The following is a 22,849-nucleotide window of genomic DNA, read 5'->3' as shown; positions in this document are numbered from 1 at the left end:
CAAACCTGATGTGGGAGCTGAATGCACTTACACCACCAGCTCAGCACTGAAGGAGACAGAGAGCTTTGCAACACACTGCTAAACAGTTGTTCCCCGAACACCTTCACTAATACTTAGCAAAGATGCTGTGTTCCCTGGGAAGGCACTGCTGAAGCACACAGGTGGGAAGCCTGCTCTCCCTGGCTCCCCAAACCTGCAGGGCCCTTTGCAGCATCCCTGGAGCACAGCAGCTCACTAAGGGAAGGCCCTGGGCACCTTGCAGCAACCACACAATGCACCCTCCTGCAGAATGGAGTCCAGGGATACAGCTGGGAGAGAGCAAGCTGACCTGACCAGAGATGCCCAAGTCTCCACCACTAACTTGAGGTGAACAGCAGGAGTGGCCTAAATCTAACCCCAGGCTGCAGCACTTCAGACTCAGACTGAAAGACCAGGATTAAGAGACCCTTTCACCACTTTTTAACTCAGCTACCAACTCTGGATATGTCAGCTAATTAACAAAACTCAGCAAAACAAAGTGGCAGTGACAGCTTTTATCCCCCTTGGAATCCATTCCCAATACATGACCACCCCACCACATCTGCACTGTCACCTTTATGCTTCTGCCCCTGCCACTGCTCAGACCACTGGAGAAACAAAGCCCCTGCAATTTATCCAGCAGCAATACAGGCTATTACTCCTTGAGGAGAAACCACTATGGAAAAGGAGGATTTGGATGAGCTAATCCACTCACTCACATCGCAGTGCCGCACTCGCTCCCAGCTCCATAAACCTCTAACAAGGCAAGGCAGACACAGCAGAGCTGCCTCTGCATCCCTCAACAGCCTGTTTAGCTGCTGCTAACCCCAAGCAAAACCAACAAACCAGAACCACAGCTTGGAGGGTAACTTGGCTCCCTGCAAGCCCAGGGGCAGAGCTAAGGGCCACAAGAAAGCAAGTCCCCAAAAGAAAAGAGCAGAAGAGACTGAGAAGCTCACACCCAGGTCCCATGTTGCAAACACAAGACTGATTTATCATCTCTTCTCTGAGAAATACACTGGGCCACAGAAGAAGTCTGGTGTCAAAGGCAACCTATAGGCATATTTTCATGAAAGACCATGACCTGTGCTCCATCCCAAGGCCACAAAAAGCACAGCACGGATGGTGTTAGGACTTGGGGTCCTGGCCTCTCACAGGTTTCAGTATCACTCTCCCAGAAAGCGTTATCAAACAGGTCTTGTCTTTAGGAGAAATTTAAACATCATTGACTGCAGGCAGCAATTATTTCAGTCGCCAAGTCCTTGGGAATGGCTCCAGCACTTGGGCTTTGCTTTTAGTCACTCTTGGATCAAAGAGCAGCAAACTCTGCGTTCAAGCCCTGCTTGCTTCCAAAGGCTGGGCAATGAAATCACTGAGCTTAGAGCATCCCGAGCTTGCTAGTCCAGAGGACTTGTTGAGCCCTCTGTCAGAACAAGGCTCCAGTGCCTGCAGGCAGGTTTAACTCCTCCTGTTCTGGGTGTGCACTGCTCAGCAGCAGCTCGGCCCAGGCAGGCTTGGCAGCACTTCCTACACTCAAGACACTGAAGTGCTGCTAATGCTCAGGACTGCAACTCTCCCCTGACAGCCTTTTCTTCCTGCTACAGCTTGCACAGCCTCTCTGCCCACATCATACCTAGGACCCAATGGGATTGACATATCTCTCCTGTTCTCCTTCATCCCCATCCACAATTGTTATCCTAAGCTATTAGCAGCACTTCGCTCGCCTGCAGCACCTGGGCTCCTTCCAACCCAGCCTTCACTGCAAACAGCCACATCTCCAGAGCAACAAGACAGCCCTCTGCAGACCAGGAGAGCCACAAAGAGCAGCAGGCAGTAAAACTACTCACCTGGCCTCATGTCCTGTCCTCTCTGCCACCACTGGATCAGCCAAGCACTTTGTACCTTGATTCCATCTTCTGCTCCCCATCCTCGGGACACAGGCAAGCAGTGCACGCTGGCATCTGCTCTTTGTCCCTGCGAAGCTCTCAGCGAGCTCAGGGCCCCATACAGACCTCCCATTCATGTCTCGAGCAAGCCATGTGTTTCCTGGCACAGTTCATTATGAACATGCTCATATAAAAGCAGATTTTTGGCATGCCAGAACAGGGAACAACACACGGGTCAGCTTTTCCTCCCCTCCTGGTCACAAACAGAGCCACAGAAGGCTCGCTTGCACCAGCTGAAGCCATAGAAGCAAGCAAGGAAAATCATGAATGCTCAGTAACATGAGCAACCCCCCCTGCCTCCCAGGCTGGCCCCTACAGCCACATAAAGCAGCTGCTGGGAGCTTGCCTGCTCCACACACAGCCTCTTCCACTGCTTAGCAGATACCGCCGGAACGGCGGCCAAGCCAAACACCCAGAGATATTTGCATCTCCAAATTATTTCCAGCCAGCGTGTTCCTCCATGCAAGAGGTTCCAGTCGAGAAAGCCTCTCAGATGGGTAGAGTTGCAATAAACCACCAGGCCAGATGGAAATGGTTTGATTCAGGCAAGGAGCTCTGAACACAGCTAGCAGCCCAACATCTGGAAAGTCTTTGGGCACTCATCATATAAGGTTTTTAAAACGACATCTTTTCCCGTTCCAGTTAAAGTAAAATCAAAAACTCACTCTGCACCAGGAAAGCAATTGTGGGCACAAAGCAGCATTTCCAAGAAATGCACTCTGCTAGAGTGGCTTTGGCTTCTTGAGGCAGGAGAAACTGGACCAGTACCTAGGAGCCCCAGGTCATACTGGGGTGGATCTAGATGATTTGGAACTTGGGGAAACATCATCTATTTGCCCCTGTGACTGTACCATGCACCTGGATCCACCAGCCCTGCTGGGAGAATGTGGGTCTGCTCAGATGACCACTGAACCTCTGCCTTTGTGGAGTTCACTCCAGATTTGCAAGAGACACAATGTCTGCACACCACCACTGAGCTCGCTCCAGGTGGCCCACAGTACCTCTCTCTACTGCTTTCTGTGAGGAGCACAACCAAGCAAATATTGAGAAGCCAATTCTGCCCTTTAAACAAGGCTTTAGAATGGGGGGGGGGGGGGAAAGGGAAAAAGCAACTCCCATTAGCCTCCCAAAAACTGTTGAGAGAGGCTGAAAACTATGGGGTATCCCTTCCCTTCCAGGATCACATACATGGGAACGGCCAAGCCCAGTTTCTGAGCAATTATCACAAGAAAACAGCACAAAGCCACTGGTGTTTGAGCACTGTGAATCAATTGCTGGAGCAGATGCTAAGGCAGCGCTGTCAGTGATGTGCTGGGGAAGAGCTGTGCCCCGGGAAGAGCTCACTGCCACACACAGCAGGGCAGCCCCATCCCGAGGCAGGCAGGTACTGCTCACACGTCTGCTGCAGGAGAAAAGGCCATTAGAACTGACAAAAAGGCTCAGCACCAGGACACTGAGCCCAAGAATCCAGCTGCAGACTCCTGACAGCTGCCAGCATGTCAGCATAGCCAAGCTATCCTGGCACTGACCTCACTCACTTGCCAAATTCAAACTAGTTTGGGGCTTCCCTGCCTTTGTTCCTCATGCTGCCGTTCCTACTTTCCCAGTACAAACCCTCTGAATCCCCATCCTCTCCCCAGCCACACATCCCACAGGCTTGCTTCTGCCAAGTGCATCCCAAGCTCGGGTTCCTAACTCTGCCATAGGAGCCCCCTGCCTTCACCTTTACACCAGCAGTGAGCAGAGACCCTGCCTTCCTGTGTGCCCAAAGCCAAAACAAAGCAGCAGAATGTGCTGATAACCTCTGAAGGCAGGGACAGGTGGGTGGGGAGTGAGGGAAGAACTAGCTGCTGCTCTGGAAAGGAACAAGAACAGCAAACAGGGGTGCTACTCTGCAGCCACAGAGAGATGGGGGTATTTCAGGAGGTTCCTACTCATTCCCAAGCCAAGCAGGGCTGCTGTCAACCAACACCCCATGGCAAGCTGGCCTGATCCGGTGGGGCAGACATCATGTTGCACAGTTTGTCCCCAGGGCTGTGGGATGTGCTAGTGGTCTTTATGGAGAATGTGTCTGAGCTGAACTGAGCTTTGCCCCAAAGTTTCTCCCAACATCTCAGCACCTTGCTCAAACAGAAGAAAGCTGGAGCAAGAGAGGGAACTCCCCATGGCAGCCAAGCTCCTTGGCTCCCTGAAACTGCTGGGGCTGCTGAACCAGAACAACTGGCCTTGGAGCTGCAGGAGTTGCCTGTCTGCCCTGGGAGGACACTGACACCGCTCTGAGCCACGCTCTGCTGTGCCTGGGCACCTGGCACCTGCTGCAAGAGGGGCCACAGGCATCTCCAGAGGACACTGCACCACGGAAAGAATGCCATTCTTTTGGGTCACTGTGTGGCCCCAGGCCCCTAAGGGAAGTCCAGATACCCTTTCTGAGCAGCCAGCCCAGAGAACCAGCCCAAGCCACAAATGCAGCGCTGCAGTCACGGAGCTGGGAGAGGAACAGGGCAGAGTCAGCAGTCAGATCACTGCTTCTCCTGCCCAAACACTCAGGGCACAGCTGTGTGCTGGCAGCACCACTTGGCCCCTGGCCTGTGGAAAAGGAAGCTTTGGCTGAGTAAGTGCACCCATACCCACTTGCTGGGCATCACAGGCAGTGGTGGCCATGGGACTCCCAGGCCAACATGTTCACAGCAGATCAACAGAGACAGAAGAGCAAGAGAGACTGGAGACCTCAAGCCCAGCACAGGAGACAGGAATCCTGCTGGCTCAATTAAACCATCCTTAATGGGGCATCAGCCAAAGGCTCCTGAGCAGACACTGCCAAGCCCCGGTGAGAAACACAAATGTTTCAAGGGCAACTCAGCACCACTGACAGACTTGCTGCACCCACCGGTCTTGCCAACCAACTCTCCCAGGCTTGTTCTGAGCCCTTGAGCAATTCCCTGCTTTCCTCATAAACACCTGATGTTTGCTGCTGGCAGGAGACACAGTGATCTGAAGGCTAAGCTCTCTGGCCAGCAGAGCAGAGGTATTGCATTTTTCTCCCACTAAAAGGAACATGGTACAAAGATGCCAAGTGGAACCAGGATGAGCCACGTGCTTCCTGTGCAGTGGCATGGAGAATGAGTAGCATGGAGTGAAAATGAAAATGTCTTTACTAAGCAAAACCTGTGTTGGTAGTGGGGAGCCCAGGCGGTGTTGAACAGGCAGGCAGGTCCTGCCAGCTGGGAAGAGCTGTGACAGAGCTGGCTCATCACCCCTTACCCCGGGGCTGGAGGCAAGGTCCAGTGGCAGTGAGGCCACATCGCTGCACGCACAGGGTCCGTGTGGCTCAGAGCTCATCCCATGGCAGCTGGGGCCAGCACCTCCAGCTCTTGCCAATCCATCTAAACATCCTTGCACTCAGGCTGAGGGCCAAAGGCTGACGTTGTTCCTGCCATCCCAAGCCCAGCCAAGAGGGATTCCCCCATAACAGCACTGTGTGTGCGGATGGAGCTCCTGGCCAGAGCTCCACGTTTTTCCTGTTCCAGCTGAAACACCGTTCCAGATGACGGGAAAAAACAGAAGAAGCTCCATAAAACTGTCTGGCACTTCCCTTCAGCAAACAGGAGCCCCAGCCAGCCGCTGCAGAGAATGAAGGCTCAGGCTGTAAAGACAAAAGGGTATGGGGGTGGGGGTGGGAAGAGGCCAGGGCAAGGGAAGCAGCGCAGAGGAGCAGCATGGCTGCTCAGAGGCCCGCATGCAAAGCCAGCTGCTCAGCAACGCACCATCGGAGACAGAGCTGCTGCTCAGAGCCAGCTCCTGTCCATGCAGCCAGGTCACCAAGGCTGCACTGGCCATGGAGCACTCCAGCCAGCAAGCCCTCCCTGCCCTCCCCCAGCACTGTTGGGGAATGAAGCTCATTTGCCACTGAAAGTGCATGAGCGAGCTGTTCCTCTGCATGCTGCCACCAAACCCACTGGAAGGGAGAAAACATCCCCAGTACCACCCAAACCTGTGCTTCCCTTTGGATACACTTGGCCTGGACATCTTGCAAATCTTGTTTGCTCAGGGGGCCAAGTGAGAGGGTTACACCCTTAACCCAGCAGACCCCAAAACATGGCTCACCAGCAAACTCACAAACACCCTGAGAGCTACAGAGCAGGGCCAGCAGCTGTAGCAGCAATGAGAGGACAGAAGTTGCAGTCAAAAATCCCCATCTACACTACTGCAAATATTCAATTTTGCTGACAGCTGTATGTTTACACCATCTGTATGGACTTCAAGCCCACCCATAAGCAACTTGCTGGTCCCAAACAGGACTCTTCGAGCTGGGGACAAAGGGACAGCTGCGCTTCTGAGCCTTGCGTGCACGGAAACAGACAGGGAGCTTATTTATATCCCAAGCTCTGCTCTAGGATAAATATTTTAAATCTCTCTCCAGGTCACGTCAGTATATTTGCAGCTAAGTTTCCCTTAGTTATATGCCTGTAGAGACTCAGATGGATTTGCCATGAAGATCCAGCTGGCCAAGCTCTCCAGACAGCTTACAGCTCATGAGAGAAATGGTTCATCCAGTGCCATGGTCTTGAAAACTACACCCATGCTCTGGCAGCTGTTGCAGGGATTCAGTTGTGTACTCCTTCCTGCTGCTGCCCCTGTATAGCCCACCCACAAGCATGCACCCAGCTACTCTGCCTTTTTAGGAACAAGGAGAAGTCATGGGGACTGGGAAATGCCACCATACAACACTAGATCAGGGGCAATCCTACTGCTGGGCTCCCTATAGAGCACAGCTGTGTTGTGGGTCTCACTCGAGGTGAGTCTCTGGAGCATCCTGCTTCACCACTTAGTTTACCAAAGGTTTAACCTGCTTGCTCCCCTCCTACAGGAAGGAAAGAAGCTCCCATGAGAGGCAATAGCTTTTCCTAGCAGCCACCACAGTGCTGCAAAGTCAAAATTGCTGCGAAAAGGCACTGAGGAGACATCTGAAATAGGCCTCACTGCATTATCTGCATTGGTGCCTATTTTATTTATATGGGCTCTGCAAAGTTGAGTTTTGACCTCTGGCTGCCTCTGAAGCTTGAGGAGGGTGGACTGGTTGCCCAGGGCTTCCTCCTGGGTTCACAGGATTTCTGTGCCAACCCTCACAAGTGTTTCAGGAATTCACGTTCATGAACACTGCCTGCTGCGTGCCACACTCCCATTTTCCTTCCATGTGGCACTGGCTTCTTTCTGGCTACAAAGCACCATCCACAACTCCCCATATCTGTCTCTCATATCTATAGCTATGTCCTACAGGTCTGCAGTTCTCTCCTAGTTCCTCTCTTTTCATTGCTAGAAAGCTGAAGATCAGCCCCCTTTCAAAATCATCATTTATGACTGTGCAGGGAAGCGATGTTGTCCAGGACTCACCTCCTGGGAAAAACATCACCATGGAGGCTGGACCTGCAGTATCACCTCTGAAAGCAAAGAGGGCACAAAAAAGAACAGTTCCTTGTTTATTTTCATTAAAGCCATTTATGAATCTATATTAGAAGCCACAAAAATAGGAAAGCAGATGGAGAAGCTAGTATTTTTTCTGCTCATGCAATATTAATTAAGAGGTAGCTTCTCTATGAGACATTGCTACATTATCTCAGCTAAAAATAGAAAAAAGTCATTGAGTGGGAAGAATATGAAGCAGGGCACTTTCTGGAATATTTTACAAATCGATAACTAGGCAGAATGTTTGCTACAGATAAATCTAATGCAGAGCGCCGGTGTCAAATTAAAGAAAAGCTTGGCTATAACAGACTCAGTGAGACAGAAATTCATACTAACCAGATCTCCTTGAAAAGTAAGTGCTTTTCTCCATAGCAGCAGAAAAGCTTATTTCCAATACATCTAAATAACAAATAGTTCTTACTGGACAGTCACAAAGCCACCAGTGCAAAGAGCACCTGGACATCCTAAGCAACCAAATGCCAAGGAAGCACACAAAAAATGGCAACAGACACTCAACAGCCAGGTCCTGGAGAGCAAGAAGCTGTGCTGAGATACCTGCAGGTGCCTGGCTGCTCAGTGTGGCCATTTAGCAACCCAGGTATAGTGGATTGCCCCATCAAACCCATGGCCTTTGTCTGCAGGAATGCATCTCCAGCCACTGAGAGGCAGGCCAAAATCCCAGCAAGGCCACAGAAACAAAACATGATGGTGAAGGATGCCCAGTACGACAGTCTTTTGTTGTTTCCTTGACAAAAAGCCATTCAGATTAATGCTTTCTGCTTCAGACCACATGGCTTTGAGACTTGTCTTCAGCTGAGCGGAAGAATCCTTATCCAGAAAGTCTCGTGATTTCCAAGGACCACCTGAACATCTCAGCAGCCCTGCCCAGCTCTGCTTTGATTTCTCATCACCTGCTGTGAACTGGAGGCCTGGCTCAAGGCGACAAAGGCAATCTCAAGATGGCAGGAGGAAGCCACAGCCACACCTGGGAAAACAGCAGTGCCCAGAGGCAGGCACTGGAGAGAAACCAAGCAACAGCAAACTCTGAGAAGGGGGCGTGTGGCATGCCATGGCAGGTCTGGATACGGAAGAGGAATCAGGAAGAGGTGGAGATGGGAGGCACAACTGGAAAAGGAACAGCTGCACTTGAGCCAGAAAAAGGCAGCAAAACAGAGGCAGGACAGGGGCAGGAGGGTCAGCGCTGGCGAGGGCCCAGCAAGCAGCTCCTCCACTTACACAGGCTGCAAGCACACACACAACATGCATGGAGAGCTATCAGGAGTTAACCCAAAAGAGGAAAAAAATCTGATGTGTTGCCTTTGTTGCTCAGCTTTTGCTTGGAATATGGTGGAGAAAGAACTGCTTGAACCTAGTCGGGAGAAAGGAATGACAGGATCTCACTGCCACAGAAGTCCCAGCCCAGGAACTGGCCACTCCCATAGCACCTGCCAGGTGCTCAGATGTGTGCCAGGCTCTTGGTGTTTACAGCAGGCCACATGGATGGATAGGAACAAAGAACATCAAGTAACTCATGAGAAGCTTTGGATTTTTTTCGTCCAGGACAATTTACACAATTCTTGCAAACTGCTGGAAGAGACTTTTGGCATTGGTACCTCTGCAAAGGCAACTTCATAACTTGACCTCAGCAGCACAAACCCATCTATGCTCCCATGATTGGTTACAGAGAACTGGATGCACTGCCCTTTGTGGTACCCTACAAGACTATCTGGTTTTCTTCACTCTGGTCTTGTCTTTGCTAGGAAAGACAAAATCCATAATCTTTTCTCTCATGAACGCTTCCCAGTGATCCAGGCACTGCCAGCGACCTCAGCAGAGCCAGCAGCACGGAGCAGCTCCGTGCCACACGAGTGCTGGGCTGCCCCAGCAGAGCCAGGACACACACCAAGGCACGCTGCAGTGGAGAGCAATAAAGGCACTTGCAAGCCGCAGCTTGTCCTGCCCTTAACCATTTGGACAGCCACTGCATGGTTTGAATCAAAGGCTTCCTTTGTGCTCCCAAAGAAGCCAATGAGCAACTGCGAGGAGGAGAGCGTTTATAGCAGGTCTTAAGCAATACCGTGCCTATCTTGTGCCAGCATCACTCACAGAAAGGACAGCCCCCCTAGAGCTGCCCAGAGGCACACGAGCCTCCCTTCTGAAGCCAGAATGGGACTTGGCCTCCACATGCCATGGTTCTGGGGACAGACCCATCTGGCTTTCTCCTGGAGTGACGGAGGACAGCGCCAACCTGCCGCTCTGCCCAAATCGACAGCAGTAGGGCGCAGTCTTGGCTGCTCTTCAGGGAGGCCTGAGCTGCATCAAAGCATCAATCTTGCTGCTGGGACAAACCTCATTTCACAACAGCAGAAAAGTTACAAAGCCTTTTATCTTAGAGCTACAAACATCTTGGGCATTAGCACCAAGGTCTGAGCACAGCACTCACGGACACCGCTCTCTTACAGGACAGAAGTCACCTAGGAACTGAACACAGGTCAACCAGGGACTGAAATACAAAGAGCCTTGTAATCCTCCCTCACTTAAACCCCAGCCCCTTTCTGCACTGGGTCCCAGCACAGACAGCAATCCCACGTCATTGCTTTCTCCCAGTATGCAACGAGAGGGGAGGTTCATGCCCTGAAATCAGATGTGTCACACCACTTTCCAGACAGGAATCTGCTCGTATCAGTTTTCTTCATTCATCATCCCGCACAATACGACCATCAATCCCAGCCACCCCAACCTCACAGAGGTGCAGACCACCTGACAGTGGTGGATTCAATCCGTGCACGCTCAGGGGCCCTGTGCACACTCCAGTTCACAGATGCCAAAATTCCTGCCTGCTCCGTTCAAGTGAGAGCCTAATTTGACAAGGAGAAGACAGGCCATTGGCATTCCTCTGGCAAGCACCATCTCACAGGAGGAATCATCAGTTAAAACCAGCCATGCCTCCTTTCCTGACACACACAACCTGTGCAGGGACACAGGAGCTCACGAGTGCTCCTCGCTGCTCTGTCCTGAATTCCGCAGCTGGACCCGGATGGTTTTCATTCTGCTCCCAGGGGCGCCTGAACACCTCAGCATTCATCTGTTCACTACCAGCAGAAATGTTTTAATTACAACATGGGCCTTGCCTGGATGGCACTGACAATTTTTAAGGATTAGAATGCATCTTCACAAGACGCCCTTGCAGAAAAATTTCAGAAGGTCAAAATCAGAGAATAGAGGATGGCTTTTTGAAAGCTGATCAAATAAAAGGAGCAGCCCCAGGCAGCAACAGTCTGCAAAGAGTATCAAAATAGCACCCACTCATCAACTTTCCCAAACTGCTAAGACAAGCAAGCTTGGGAAAATTCAGAGCTGGGCAGGCACACCAAAACTCCTCATCCCAGGCACACAGACCAGGCATTCAGAAACTTGCAAACCACTCTGAAGTCCCCCCCTTGCCTCTCTCTTTGCTGATCAGACAGTGTGTATTAGTTATCTCTCAAAGCACAGGTAAGCAATCTATTCTGTGACCAGAGACTGCTTCCCTGAGAAAGACAAGGCTTAAGTTAAGACTACAAGTACTGTACAGGTAGGCCTTTTAAACTCAGGAAAAACATTTCTGTATGAAGTTTAAAAAAGAGCTGGCAAGAGTGAGAAACTGAGCCGAAGCAGCAGTCAATGAAAAGCACATGCACTGCAGACCTGGCTGCCAACACAAATTGATGCTTTGAAACAAAGACCACTTGTGTTTTGGCTTGAAGATCTTCCACAGCTACTCAGCAAGAGCCACACAGATTAAACGGAGACACAGGTAAACACAGAACACTGCTTACTGCCAAGTATTTCCCTGCAACAAAGGAATGACCAGAAATGGAGTCCTTGCCTTGACTGGGTGGCATGGGTTCATCCTCACTGTGTTGCAACGAGCCAAAGGCAGAAGGAAACGCTGGACAAACCTATTCAACCTCTATTCAAGCAGCACCTGGATCCAGAGCCTAGACCTGGAGAGCTGCAACTGCTTAAAACACTGAATATGCCTCCAACCTTGAGAGCCCACAGGAGCTTCACTAAAACCAGCCTTTACCCATTTCCAGAAGAGATCCCTAACAACTGTTCTTCCAGTTCTCTGCTCCCTGAGACTACAGACACCTGTGTGTCTCCTGCAAAGCAAGATTCTGGTCTCGTTCCCAAACCAACCTACATCCATATAAAGATATGCCTTGCAAGCCTCTTCTCTTTCCTACTGCCTGCACAGTGATATATTCAGAAGGCACAGGAAGAGTGAAACAGGAGATGGTCTTCTCCCCAAAGATGATCCTTCCTTCAGTCTGGTCCTTTTTTAGGCACACCACCTGTCCTTTCTAAACCAAACTGCAAAATCAACAGTTCTCATTTCAGTGCAAAGGTGGATTTGCTGGTCCTGTGTGACTTCAGAGGTGACCTGACACAGCTCCTTCCCGTAACACCCAACAGCAGAGCAGGAGAACAGCCGCTGTGATAGGCAAGGAAAAGGAAAGAGCTGACAGCCCATCAACACAGCACAGCAGATCTCGACAGGGATGGATAAAAGAGGTGGAAGTGCAGGACTCTGAACAGGCCATATCCTCCAGAACCAAAAATCTGTGTGTTTGCTTCCATATGCTGTGGTTCAGTGGTGTTGGGATCAGGAAGAAGGCAAAAAGGTTTCTAGAAGACCCCAGGGCCCCTCACCTCATTAGCAACTCCCTCTGAACAACCTCCCTAAAAACCAGAGCCCAACATTTCTGGACTGCTGAAACCTCACACGGACATCAGGAGCAAGACGTGAACCACATGTAGAGCCTCCAAACCATGACAAAGCCCAGGGAATGGCCACTGCTCTGGCAGCAGCCCCATGAAAAGCCTGAAAACCTGCAGCATCCCCACCCCTTCCTCATCAGGTCTCCCCCTGAGAACAAATCCTTCCGTGTGCAGCAGTGTGATTGCTTCTTTCAGGCAAGGCAGCACACAAGGTATGCTACAGGCACAGCACAGCCCTTTAACCCCTCTGTGCAATACATCTGCTCTTCCAACAGACTAAAAGCATTTGGAAGTAGCTCTCCCAATATCTCCCAGGCAAGGAGTAAGACATGGAGTCAGGCCACCCACCTTGGCACCTCTGCCATGCTGAAACACCCTGAGCCCAGGAAACAACATGTTACCAACTGTCAGATTATCATTTCTCCATCTCTCTTCCTCCTCACAGACACAGTTGATTTCTTATAAGGGTAGAAGACACTACAGTCGCCCTTCTCCCACCTCAGACACTATCAGCCCTCTCCAACAGGTACTGCCATGCCAAAGGTGGGGCTGCCTCTTTTCCTTACACAGCAAAATGCACTGTGCTGGTTCACAGCCTTTGCAAACCCCACCAAACCCAAAGCTAACACCCTGTGCAACTTAAACCTCATCAAGAAGAATGTTCCTGAACATCTGCCAAGCATCTTGTTAGTCTCACTGCCTTCCAGGCCTCCAAAGAGCTGCCTGTCTCAGCCCATGAGACCAACACTTGATGTTAGGAGAATGAGAACTGTTCCTTGGGGTCTGGACAAACAATTGCATGTCCTCCAATCTCGGGGGAATTTCCCTCCGAACACCACAGCGGCAACTGGCTGCACAAAGAGCACGTTTGTACCCAGGTCTGTCCACTTCTAAATAAGCATTTGTTCCAAGCTCCCAAATATCGAAAGCAGTGGAAACACCCACAGCTTATGTGAAATATTTTGCATTCCAGGCCTGAGAGGTATGCTTGAAAATGTTCAGAGAGGAAAGAGTGTTTATTCACTGGGAAGAGGTGTACTAGGTCCTGCTATTTACTTTAGTCCACGTGTGCTTGCTGGAATACAGCTTTGATCTTTGCAACTTAAATAGCAGATGAATTGAAATGAAGGCAAGAAAAATATTAGTGTAAAGATCCTCTAGTAAATACCTGTAACCAGGCCTCACAGCCTTCAGATCTTTTTGAAGTGCCTTATCACTTACAGCCAAACCAGCCTTTCCATTCTTGTCCATTGCCTCAAGGCGAGGCTCTTCTCTTCCTACCCCTTTCCTACCTTCTTCCCTCCATTCCCTTTGAGCTCCATAGCTTTTAGAGGAAATGCAGCCCATCCTCCCAGGACACTCATGCCTATCTGCCTGGATGCACCATGAACCAGCCTTTGGCCAAACAAGGTGAGACCTACTATCTGAGCAATTAGCAGACGTGAGCTGCCATTCCTTGAACAAGAGGGACTCAGCAGACTTGAAGGAAACATGCTCCCATCAGCAAGAACATTTGTCACCCAGCAGGCAACTAAACACAGGTGCTTGCTGAAGTTTAAACATCTGCCCATCTCCCTTTAGAAGACGGTCTCATTCCAGGTCAATTAAGAGCTCAGAACACATCTTTAAGGGATCTTTAAACAGGACAGTGATGGTTCACAGTGGTGCTGGACCCCACTGTGCAGACAAAGAAGTGCCTATGGCCACAACTCTGTCATTTCCATGCCTTTGAAGCTCCTGCCACTTCAAGGTTCCAGCCTGCCCAGAGCACTGTCTGAACACAGTCAAGTCCCAAGGGGACAAGATCAAAATTTCTGTTTTCAGAAATTTTCTTTTTTAACACCAGGCTTGCTAGGAAGCATGAGAAAAGCACTGCCATACAGAAACACAGAGCTCAACACAGAACATGGAGGCATTTGCAGGACAAAATAGACCTTTTGGGTTTTTGGGTTTTGGTTTTGTTTTTTTTTTTTGCTTTAAAGGAAAGTTGACTCAGCAAATATTTCCTCTGCTAGCATTTCAACCACATGTTCCAGCAGAAGTCAGCACACATCTGGCACGCTGTAGTGCCACTGCCAGAAAGATCACAGCTTTGCTGAACAATGGAAGTGGAGGAAGACCAGCGGTCCGGGCACCGAGCACTTCTGGAACACATACATGGCAAAGGAGACGCGTGAGCCATGGATACTCCACACAGGTCTTGCTCCAGTGCTCTTTCCAAACAGCATCCACAGGCCAAGAGAGACAATGCCCTGCAGCCCACAAAACTTACCAGCAGCCCGTAAAACCTAAACATCAAACTGCACGTTTTGGCCACGCTGATGGCGCCTGGATGTTTTACAGTGTCTGCGAGCTGGACAGCTGCATGTTGCCCCCAGTGCTATGGGATGTGGTCCTGCTCAGCAAAAGAAACAAGGGGGGAGCGTACGTGATCGGAGCAGCACAGGAACTCCAGCAACTGCAGAGGGGCAGGAAAGGCAGCACACAGCCCTCAAAGGCAGGTTTGCACATCCCCCGCCAGAAAAAGCCTTCCCAGAAGGCTGCCAAGGCGGACTGCAATCACGGCGCTAATCAGCTAAGTAAGTGCTGCTTTTCGTGCTTATCAGCTGTAAATTGGACGATACTTGCCGCCTGGCAGCAGGGCTCAGCCACGGCTCCAGATACGGACGGGCAGCAGCACTGTAGATCGCTTTCCTTCAGATGCAGTATTCCACGCAGGTGTTAAACTCATATTGCTCTTGATTTCACAGCAGAAGCTGCAAAGCAAACTCTACAACTGTACACGGTGGGACAGAAGGGACTGCAAACAGCTACAGGCAGGGTTCCTAAGTGAAGAAACGAGGTGATGTGGCATGGGGCAGCCGTGGGACCCTTCAAAGCCAGGCTGGAAGACAGCTCACAGCCCCTGCGGCTCTCATGCACAGCCAAGACCTCGGGCTCCCCAGACAAGGAAAATGGTGCTAGGAAGTCAGTGGGGAGAAACGCCACGGAGCAGAGCAAGAGAAGGAGAGTTTAGGCCTTGCAGCAGCCAGGAAAATGAAGGGGCCGCAGAGCTCGGCAGGGGCAGGGAGGGTGGCACGGGGGGCGGGGCAGAGGGCTCATCCAGATGCGCTCAGCAAGGGACAAAAACCCCTCGGCGGTCGGGAGGTCAGTCCGCACGGGTGGGAACTCACCGCGTGCCCACCGATTTTCCTCCGGGTTCTGATCCGACCAGAATTCGTAGGAAAAACCACCCGCTGCCCCGCGCAGCCTTCCCGGTGTCAACCCTGCCCACGGAGGGGCGCGGGTCGGAGCCCAGCCCCGCTCAAGGGATCTCCGGGAGCCCTCCCCGGATCGCGCCGCTCCGGGGGCGCCTGTTCGCCGTCTCCCGGACAGCCGGTGTCTGGCGCATTTGCATCCCCGTGGATTTCGGCAGCGCGCTCCCCCTTCGGAGCGGGCGGGCGGGCAGGGCGAGCCGGCGCACGCCGGGGAAGGAGAGAGAGCCGGGCGAGGCGCCCCGGCGGCTCCCGCAGCAGAGCGGGGCTGCGCGGGGCGGGGGCGCGGCCGCCCCGGGGGGGGGGAACAGATGGGGCCTCACGCAGCCCCTGCTCCGCGCCCCACACCGGCGGGACGAGCGGGCCGGGCCCCATCGCCGCCGGCCTCACGGGAAGCCGGGGAGGGGGGCGCGCAGACCACCGGAGGCTCGGCCCCCGACACGGCCGCACCACCTTCACCCCCGGGCCCGGCCGAGGACCCCCGCCCGCCGGCCCCAGCGCGGCCCAGCCACGGACTCGAGGGGAGGCGCGAAGCTCCGCCGCCCCCGCCGGGACCCGCATTCCCTGGGCGGGGGAGGCTGCGGCGGCTGTCCCGGCCCGCACTCACCCAGCACCAGCAGTGCCCGCACCGCCGCCATCCTCCGCACCGCCGCCATCCCCCGCGCCGGTCAGCGTGCCCGCCGGACCCCAACCATGCCGCCGCCGCCCCGCCCGCCGCCGCCGCCGCCGGGAGGGGTTCCGGAGGAGGGGCGGCCACCGGAAACCGGGCGGGGTCGGGAGGAGCGGGGTCCCCCCGGCAGCGCCCGGCTCGGCCCCCCGCGCCTCCGCCGCGGTGCTCGAGGCTCGGGGCTCGCTGGCGCCATCCCCCGCAGAGCCCCGCCGGCACGGGGGGCGGGGAGGGTCGCGCCGGGCTCCTGCGTGCCCCTCCTGCCAGTCAGCGCCTCCGGGGTGCCCCGAGCAGCGGGGAGGCGAGGGAGCTCCCCTCCCGCCCAGGGGCTCCTTGTAGCCGGGCTGTTTGTTAAACCGATGGCAGAAGCTCCCGGTCTGTAGCGCTTTGAGAGACTCTGTGAAAGCACCGGGGCAGCGAGGAGCAGGAGCTTGGCAGAGGGCTGGACACACAGTCTCAATGCACAGCACGCTGCCCGCTCCTGGCTGCTCCTCTGCGGGACCCAAGCTGAGGCACAGCAGCAAGGGCTGGTCTGGCCATCTGCATGGCCCAGACTGGAGCCTCTGTGCCCGACCCAATGGCTCTGGTGGAACCTGCTGCAGCCCTGCACCACCGGCTCTGGCAGTTGTCACTCTGAACACCAGCTTGCCAGCCGGTTTGTTGAGCCTCCAAAATACCGGTTTTGGTACTGTGTGGAAGACTAGCCATCGGACATTGCCCTGAGCACTGCTGGATCCATCACAAAGGATGCTGGAGCCTTTACTCAGCAAAGCCTGTAGCACAGGATTGGAGCGTGCTTGCTGCCAGGTGTGGCAGTGCCAGCCTGGTGCTGCACCAGAAGCCCCCACCATTGCCACATCCTGGGAGACCACACAGCTGCTCCCACACCGTGTGCAGCTGTGGAACTTTGCCAGTAACCACAGACCAGTCCCCTCTCACCACCTCCTGCCACCAAAAGCTGTTCTGGTTTTGGTTGGGGACCAAGCAGCCTCAGAGGAAGTGGTAGCCTATTCAACACCGTCTAGAAAGGAAGTTTTACTTCCACCTGCAAGCTCAGGGCAAGCAAAGCAGCTGATACGTAGAAAGGGTCCCACACACACTAGCACACTTTGCTCTCCCACTGATACTGACCCCAGCTTCAGGGGATTCTTTCCCCAGGAAGGAAAGTGATCTAAATAGTGCTGATCCAGGTATCCTGACTTCTCTTAGAAGCACTTGCCACATCAGCCCTCAGTGGTGCAGGCTGTCACTGCATCTCCTGGGTCCATATTGCCTTTAGTGCCCCAAGAACAAGAGCTGTATCACAAGACTGCCAGGAAACCACTGTCTGCCCTTGCTGTGCTTACCCAGACTCTGCCTCAAGCTCCCTTGCAGAGAAGGGTGTATCTTGCTCAGCCCCTTCTCCCCACAGCCCCAGGCTGGGCATCCAGGCTCCCCACAGCCAGAGAGCAAGCCAGCCTGGAGGGGACAGTGTGCAGCATCTGACTGGAGAAAGGAGTGGCAGAAGCCACCTGTGCTGCTGGGCAGTGACACCACAGAGCTGGCCAGGCCTTCCAGCTATTCCTACCCCCAGCTGCACTGGAGAGACCAGAGCTGAAGTTTGAGCAACAGTGGCAGGCAGCAAGGCATACCTCATGAGGAAACTCATTGGGAACTGCATCAGAAGCAGTTAAAAGTCTCTCCACATCAAGCCTGGTAAGCACATCCCTGCAGGAGTGCACCAGTTCCTGCAGCCAACCAGCAGGACATGCAGTTGCATTTGATTTCTCTCCCCAAAAGATCAGGTGCCCACATGGAGTACACCTACAGTATCCAACTTCTGCACCAGGGAAAAATGAGGCAGACCCCACCCAACAGACAAACCAACTTACCTGCAGACGAGTGTGCCCACAGTTCTTGCAGCAGCAACAGAAGCAGCCTGTGCAGTAATGCAGAGGCTGTGCTTGGCTGAACAGGAAGCTGTAACCTGGGCTAATTAGAGACCTTCTAATTAGCCACAGCTTTTGCAGCCTGGAGCACCTCCAGGAAGGAGACAGCAAGGCTCTTCCCAACCCAACCTAGCTTCCCCCCCATCCCCACCATCAGTGACCTGTAGTTGCAGTGGTTTGAGCTGGGTTTATTTACTGTTGACACTGCCAGCTTCCCCCAGGAAAGCATGACAGTATTCATGGATGTGAAACTCACTAATCAATCCACAACACAACACACAGTGCTGCTGCTGCTCTCTGGACCTGCCCCTCTCAGCTCACAGCAGGTCTGCAAAACAGCAACCACAACAGACGGACTGCCAGCACCCTAGTCCTGGCTGAGGAATGGTGAGTGACAGCCAGGGAGACACCCAGCAGTCCAAAGAGAACTACCCCAGCAGGAAACATTCAGGATTTGCATCTGAATTCAAGCCCTTTTCCCCTTTGAACCCAACTGTCTCTGTAGCAGCATTTCAGTGGCTCTGTTCAGGACAGGCAGCCATTCTCATAGGAAGCAGGCCAGAGGCCACACTGAGCCCCACATCTTGTACACATTCATTTGCCTTTTAGACACCATCACCTTGTGATGCTGTCCCCCACTAGCCTCCCTGACACAGCTCTGCAAGCCCAGTGCAGGTCAGGCTAGCACAAGTCCCCACCACGTGCTTCCCATCAAGAGTTTGCTCTAGAGGTCGTCCTTGGTGCCAGCTCCAGCCTCAGCTGTGGGGACAGGTAAAGTGCAGACCAGGCAGGATTTCCCCTGGCAGGACCCTTGCAGGGCAGGCTGCAAACCCACCCCTCAGTCTCTTGGTGTCTCATTGTGTTGGTGAATAGTGGGTCGGGATGTGCTCCATCTCCTTTGGGTCAGAACTGCCATCTACACCGGCTCCGGTGGCGCGCTGGCTTGCGGTGACGGAGGGGGCTCACTCGGCCCGGCGGATGAACCAGATCTCATTGCGGCGCTGAGGGACGCTGGGGTTTTCATAAGAAGCCACGATGTAGGTTTGTCGCAGCACCGTGTCAGTGGAGCCCAAGAGCTCCCAGAAGAGACTGATCTCCCTCAGAATCGTCTCCTCAGTGGTCATCCCATAGAAAACCCTGCAGCGAAGGGAGCAGCATAAGCAACAAAGCCAGCACATTCCCACAGCCAGAGCTCCCATCCCTCTGTCTAACAAACCACAGCAGCTGTGCAGGGAGTTTGCACATCTCTGCTGAGCTGAGAAAACATCTCTGGTGCTGGGATCACCTGGTTATAACCTGGAGCGGTGCTCTCTCGATGATGTGGATTTCGGGGTCCGTGGGAACAGGGGTGTTTTGCTGGAACTCTCGGGGGAGGTAATAGGCAGTTAGGACCTCACGCTCCAGCTCACTCCCCTCCTTGGTCAGGTGGATTTCGTTGAGCACTGGGATTGTCATGCCCAAATGGCGACCTGGAAAGAGGCAGGCAGGTAGTGAGACAGGTATGTTGGCAGCAGCAGCAGCAGCAGCCCTCCTACCCACTCCAGATGGACAGTGGCAAAGCCCTCCCCTCTGTGCAGTCTGCCAGCCCCTCCAGCCCCTGCCTGCACACACCTACAGAGTTCTCCTTGCAGATGTAGCGCATGAGCTTCATGAAGCTCATGGAGATGCTCTGCTCATACATGGGCTCCCCCATGGTGACACAGGCCCACTTCCCAGCTGGGTACTGCCGCTCCTCGTAGGCCGCTTCCTCGCACTGAAACAGGCCACAGACAAGCCAAGTCAGAGTCAAGCACACTGACAACACTGGAGCAGCTGGGTGGAAAACCAACACTGACAGGCAAGAAGCGGGGAGACAAGCCTGCCAAAAGGAGAGCCCCTACTAGGCAGTGGTTGGCAGAGCAGGACAAAGAACGTGAGGGGAGCTGGCAACACACGCACCTCAGACAAGGATACTTATGAGCACTGGTCAGCTCAAGTCAGCAAAAGGAAAGGCACAGACATGGGACAGGGTACAAGGGGTTCTGGAGGCTCCTGGCATGCACAAGGAATGGAGCACATCCTCAGCAAGGAGCACAGGACTTTCAGTTCCTCTTTGGTCTCTGTACAGCCTACTCACAAGGATGTTCCTGATTCCAGGCACCCAAAGGCCTCCAGTAAGGCTGATGTTGTTCTCAGGTGCAGTGTCTTTTCCCTGGAATACTACGTGCACAGAGGATAACAGAAACATCCCTGCCCAATAGAAGGGAAAATCTGGCAGAAGAGCTCTAGCACCCAGAAGAGTTGTGAAGACTGGAATAAAATTCCTCAGATCCTTCTCCCATACCAAGAAGCAACATGAGGAAGAGACATGAACGCAGCTGTGGAATTTTGTGGTATAGATCAAAATCTCTATTTCCAACTCAGAATGTCCAGTATTCTGGACAAACCTGACACAGAAGGAGGGCAAGGGGAGTGGGGAAATTGCATCTGGGTATGTTCATAGGTCAGCTCATGGCATGTCTGTGTCCACAGGTAACCTAAACAGGGGCTGGGAAGTTGTAACCAGCACCTATCTTCCTACTCTCGGCTTGTTCTTCATCCAGATCAAAGTGGTCATGAGACAAACTTGTTCCATGGAGCTCAAGGCAAACTTCTTGCTTCCACAGCTGTGCTGGCAGTGATGGAGACAGGAAGCTGTGACAAGACTCAACACTGGGTGCAGCCTCCCTGTGCCTCCACCCAAATCAGGAGTCTACCCTGAAAGCCAAACCAAGGGCAGAAGGAAGGCAGCAGGCCTGTTTGTGTGCATCAGTGGGTTGCCAGTAAGAAAAGTGCCCCAAAACACTGTGGGCATCCATTCACCCTTTAGCTGGGGCCATGCCTGCCATTGTCCCACCAAGCAAAGCAGAGCAGAGCAGAGCAAGAGCATTTTCCAGGCAAGGAAATCACCAATCCCTCTACTCTATTTGCAGATCTCATCTGCCATACCACCTGCAATAAATGAATCAATCCAGTGAAGTCACAGCATCTGGTTGTGCCACAGACTGATCCTTAGACTAAGCACCACCACTCTGGATGACACTTGTCCAAAAGAAACATGGAAGATGCTTCATGCAGTAGCAACAGGTCCCTGCAATATGAGCTGGGGAGCTGAGCTGGGGGCTGAGTGCTGGCAGAGCACAGTGCTCAGTATGTGGCATAATAATTCACTTGCCTCCAAGAGGATGAGGACTTGTAGCACTGATAGCTCAGAAAAAGCAACTGAATACTACTGATCAGTTTGTACTGAGCCTGGCAAACATGTCCCTAAGAACCCCAACTCCAAAGTCCCCTCAGCGCTGATGTCAGGCAATAGCTCTTCTCACTCAGCCTCCACTCCAAGAATCCTCCTCAGGCACAGATGGGATGCCACAACAACAAAATCTTTTCAGTTCCCACGAAGTCTTGCGGCCCCATTCCTGCCTGGGACTGACACAGGCAGAGAAAAGGCCAGATTAAGTCCCTGGGACCCAGAACAAGCAAAGAGGGAGTGTGGTGAAGCCGCAGTTCAGAGCTGCACAAGCCACATGCTCAGACGTGTTTTACAGGGAATGCTGGACCTCAGCCCAGAAGAAATTGGTTAACCACTTCTTATACAGAGGACAACTGACAGATGTCTTCTTGGTAGAAAGCCCAACTAGGCCTGCAGAGACACAAGAACCAGTCTGACAAGCAGTTATTTCTCAAAGCACAGAAGCACCTTTATGTGCAAGAGAAGAAAGTAAGTGTGCAACATAGCCAGCACAAAGAGAAGGTCTTCAGGCAAAAGATACCATGTTTGCATTGGTGGTTGAGACAAATAACAACACCAGTTCCCCTCTGACAGCCAGGGTCACAGGCCCCAGGTTCCCCACAAACACATCTCTATCTTGTGCCAGCTGAAATCTCCAGCTTAACCAGCCAAAGTAATGAGCACAAACACAAAGCTAGCAAGATTTCGAGCTATACAACAAAGTGTTTGGAGAATGGCAAGGGAGCAGGCTCTGAACTGAAAGGTCATTTTCTTAGATGTGTCCACCCCAGCAAGAGGATAGGCTGGCAAAGGCTGTAAGTCAGAAGACCAGAGAGACCAGCAGGACTAGTCCAATTTTAAAATACAGGCCGGGAAACTGAGCATTGCCATTCTCTACACAGGAGGAGGTGCAGGAGTGGCAGAATACTGCACCGATCCAGAGGTGCTGCAGGAGCCCCGGCGAGGCCGACACGAGGCACCTTCCCTGCCCGGGAGAGGCTCTTGCTACGCCCGGGGCTGGCGGCAGCGCCGAGGCAGCCGCACCACGGGCGGGCAGCGGGCGAGAAGCCGGGTGTGCGGAGAGGGTCAGGCCTCACCTTCCCGTGCTGCGAGAGGGAGACGTACGGCACGGGCTCGCGAGCCTGCCTGTGCCGGGCCATCTGGGCGATCGGGCCTGACATGTCTGCAAGGCAAAGCACACGAGAGACGAGGCTCGCCCCGGCCGCAGCGCAGGAGTCCCGGTCCGTGCCATCACAGCCCCGCCAGGCCCGGCGCTCACCTCGGGGCAGGCTCACTCGGTGCGTGCTGGCCACGGCCTCCCAGTGGGCGAACAGCCGTGCCTCCCCTTCCTGGTCATTCTCGTTGTCGCTGCCGTCCCCGTCGGTGGCCGCGGGCTCGTCGCCCAGCTGCTCCAAGTCCTCCAGCGTGATCCGCGCCATCGCGTCCGCCGGGAACGGGACGGGGACCGCCCCGGGGCGGCACGGCCCCGCCCAGCGCGGCGGAGAGCGCCCCCTGGCGCTCCGGCGGACCCCGCGGAGCGCGTCGCCCTGTTCCCCCGG

At 53.5% G+C, this 22,849-nt stretch overlaps 2 protein-coding genes across 6 annotated transcripts in view; both read right to left on the bottom strand.

The window, feature by feature from the left end:
* Window positions 1-16,196, bottom strand: part of PTK7 (protein tyrosine kinase 7 (inactive)) — a 34,956-nt gene extending 18,760 nt beyond the window's left edge. Inside the window, exon 1 of one of the 4 annotated variants that reach the window (XM_086871874.1) lies at window positions 16,053-16,196. In XM_086871874.1, the coding sequence (XP_086728000.1) occupies window positions 16,053-16,101 (49 nt within the window). In that variant the 5' untranslated portion in view covers window positions 16,102-16,196. Of the gene's footprint in view, window positions 1-11,295; window positions 11,529-16,052 lie in introns of those variants that run through there. The other 3 variants (XM_086871883.1, XM_086871899.1, XM_086871891.1) reach the window with 3 other exon arrangements.
* Window positions 16,197-18,207: 2,011 nt separating this feature from the next.
* On the bottom strand, window positions 18,208-22,785 carry LOC111944829 (heme-binding protein 1-like). Of its 2 annotated transcripts, none has more exons than XM_086872044.1 (5): window positions 22,570-22,785; window positions 20,157-22,473; window positions 19,652-19,793; window positions 19,326-19,509; window positions 18,208-19,177 (listed from the first exon to the last, which is right to left on the bottom strand). In XM_086872044.1, the coding sequence occupies exons 2-5, from the start codon at window positions 20,265-20,267 to the stop codon at window positions 19,003-19,005; spliced, it is 612 nt and encodes a 203-aa protein (XP_086728170.1). In that variant the 5' UTR covers window positions 20,268-22,473; window positions 22,570-22,785; the 3' UTR covers window positions 18,208-19,002. The 2 variants fall into 2 exon arrangements, with proteins under 2 accessions (XP_086728170.1, XP_086728161.1); XM_086872035.1 differs by having other exon boundaries at window positions 22,388-22,473; window positions 22,570-22,782.
* Window positions 22,786-22,849: the final 64 nt, after the last annotated feature.

Source organism: Cyanistes caeruleus, chromosome 2, assembly GCF_971803275.1.
Source record: "Cyanistes caeruleus chromosome 2, bCyaCae1.hap1.1, whole genome shotgun sequence".
Taxonomy (NCBI): Eukaryota; Metazoa; Chordata; class Aves; order Passeriformes; family Paridae; genus Cyanistes; species Cyanistes caeruleus.
Note: the sequence above shows the minus strand (reverse complement) of the source record. Positions and strands in the feature narration are given on the sequence as shown.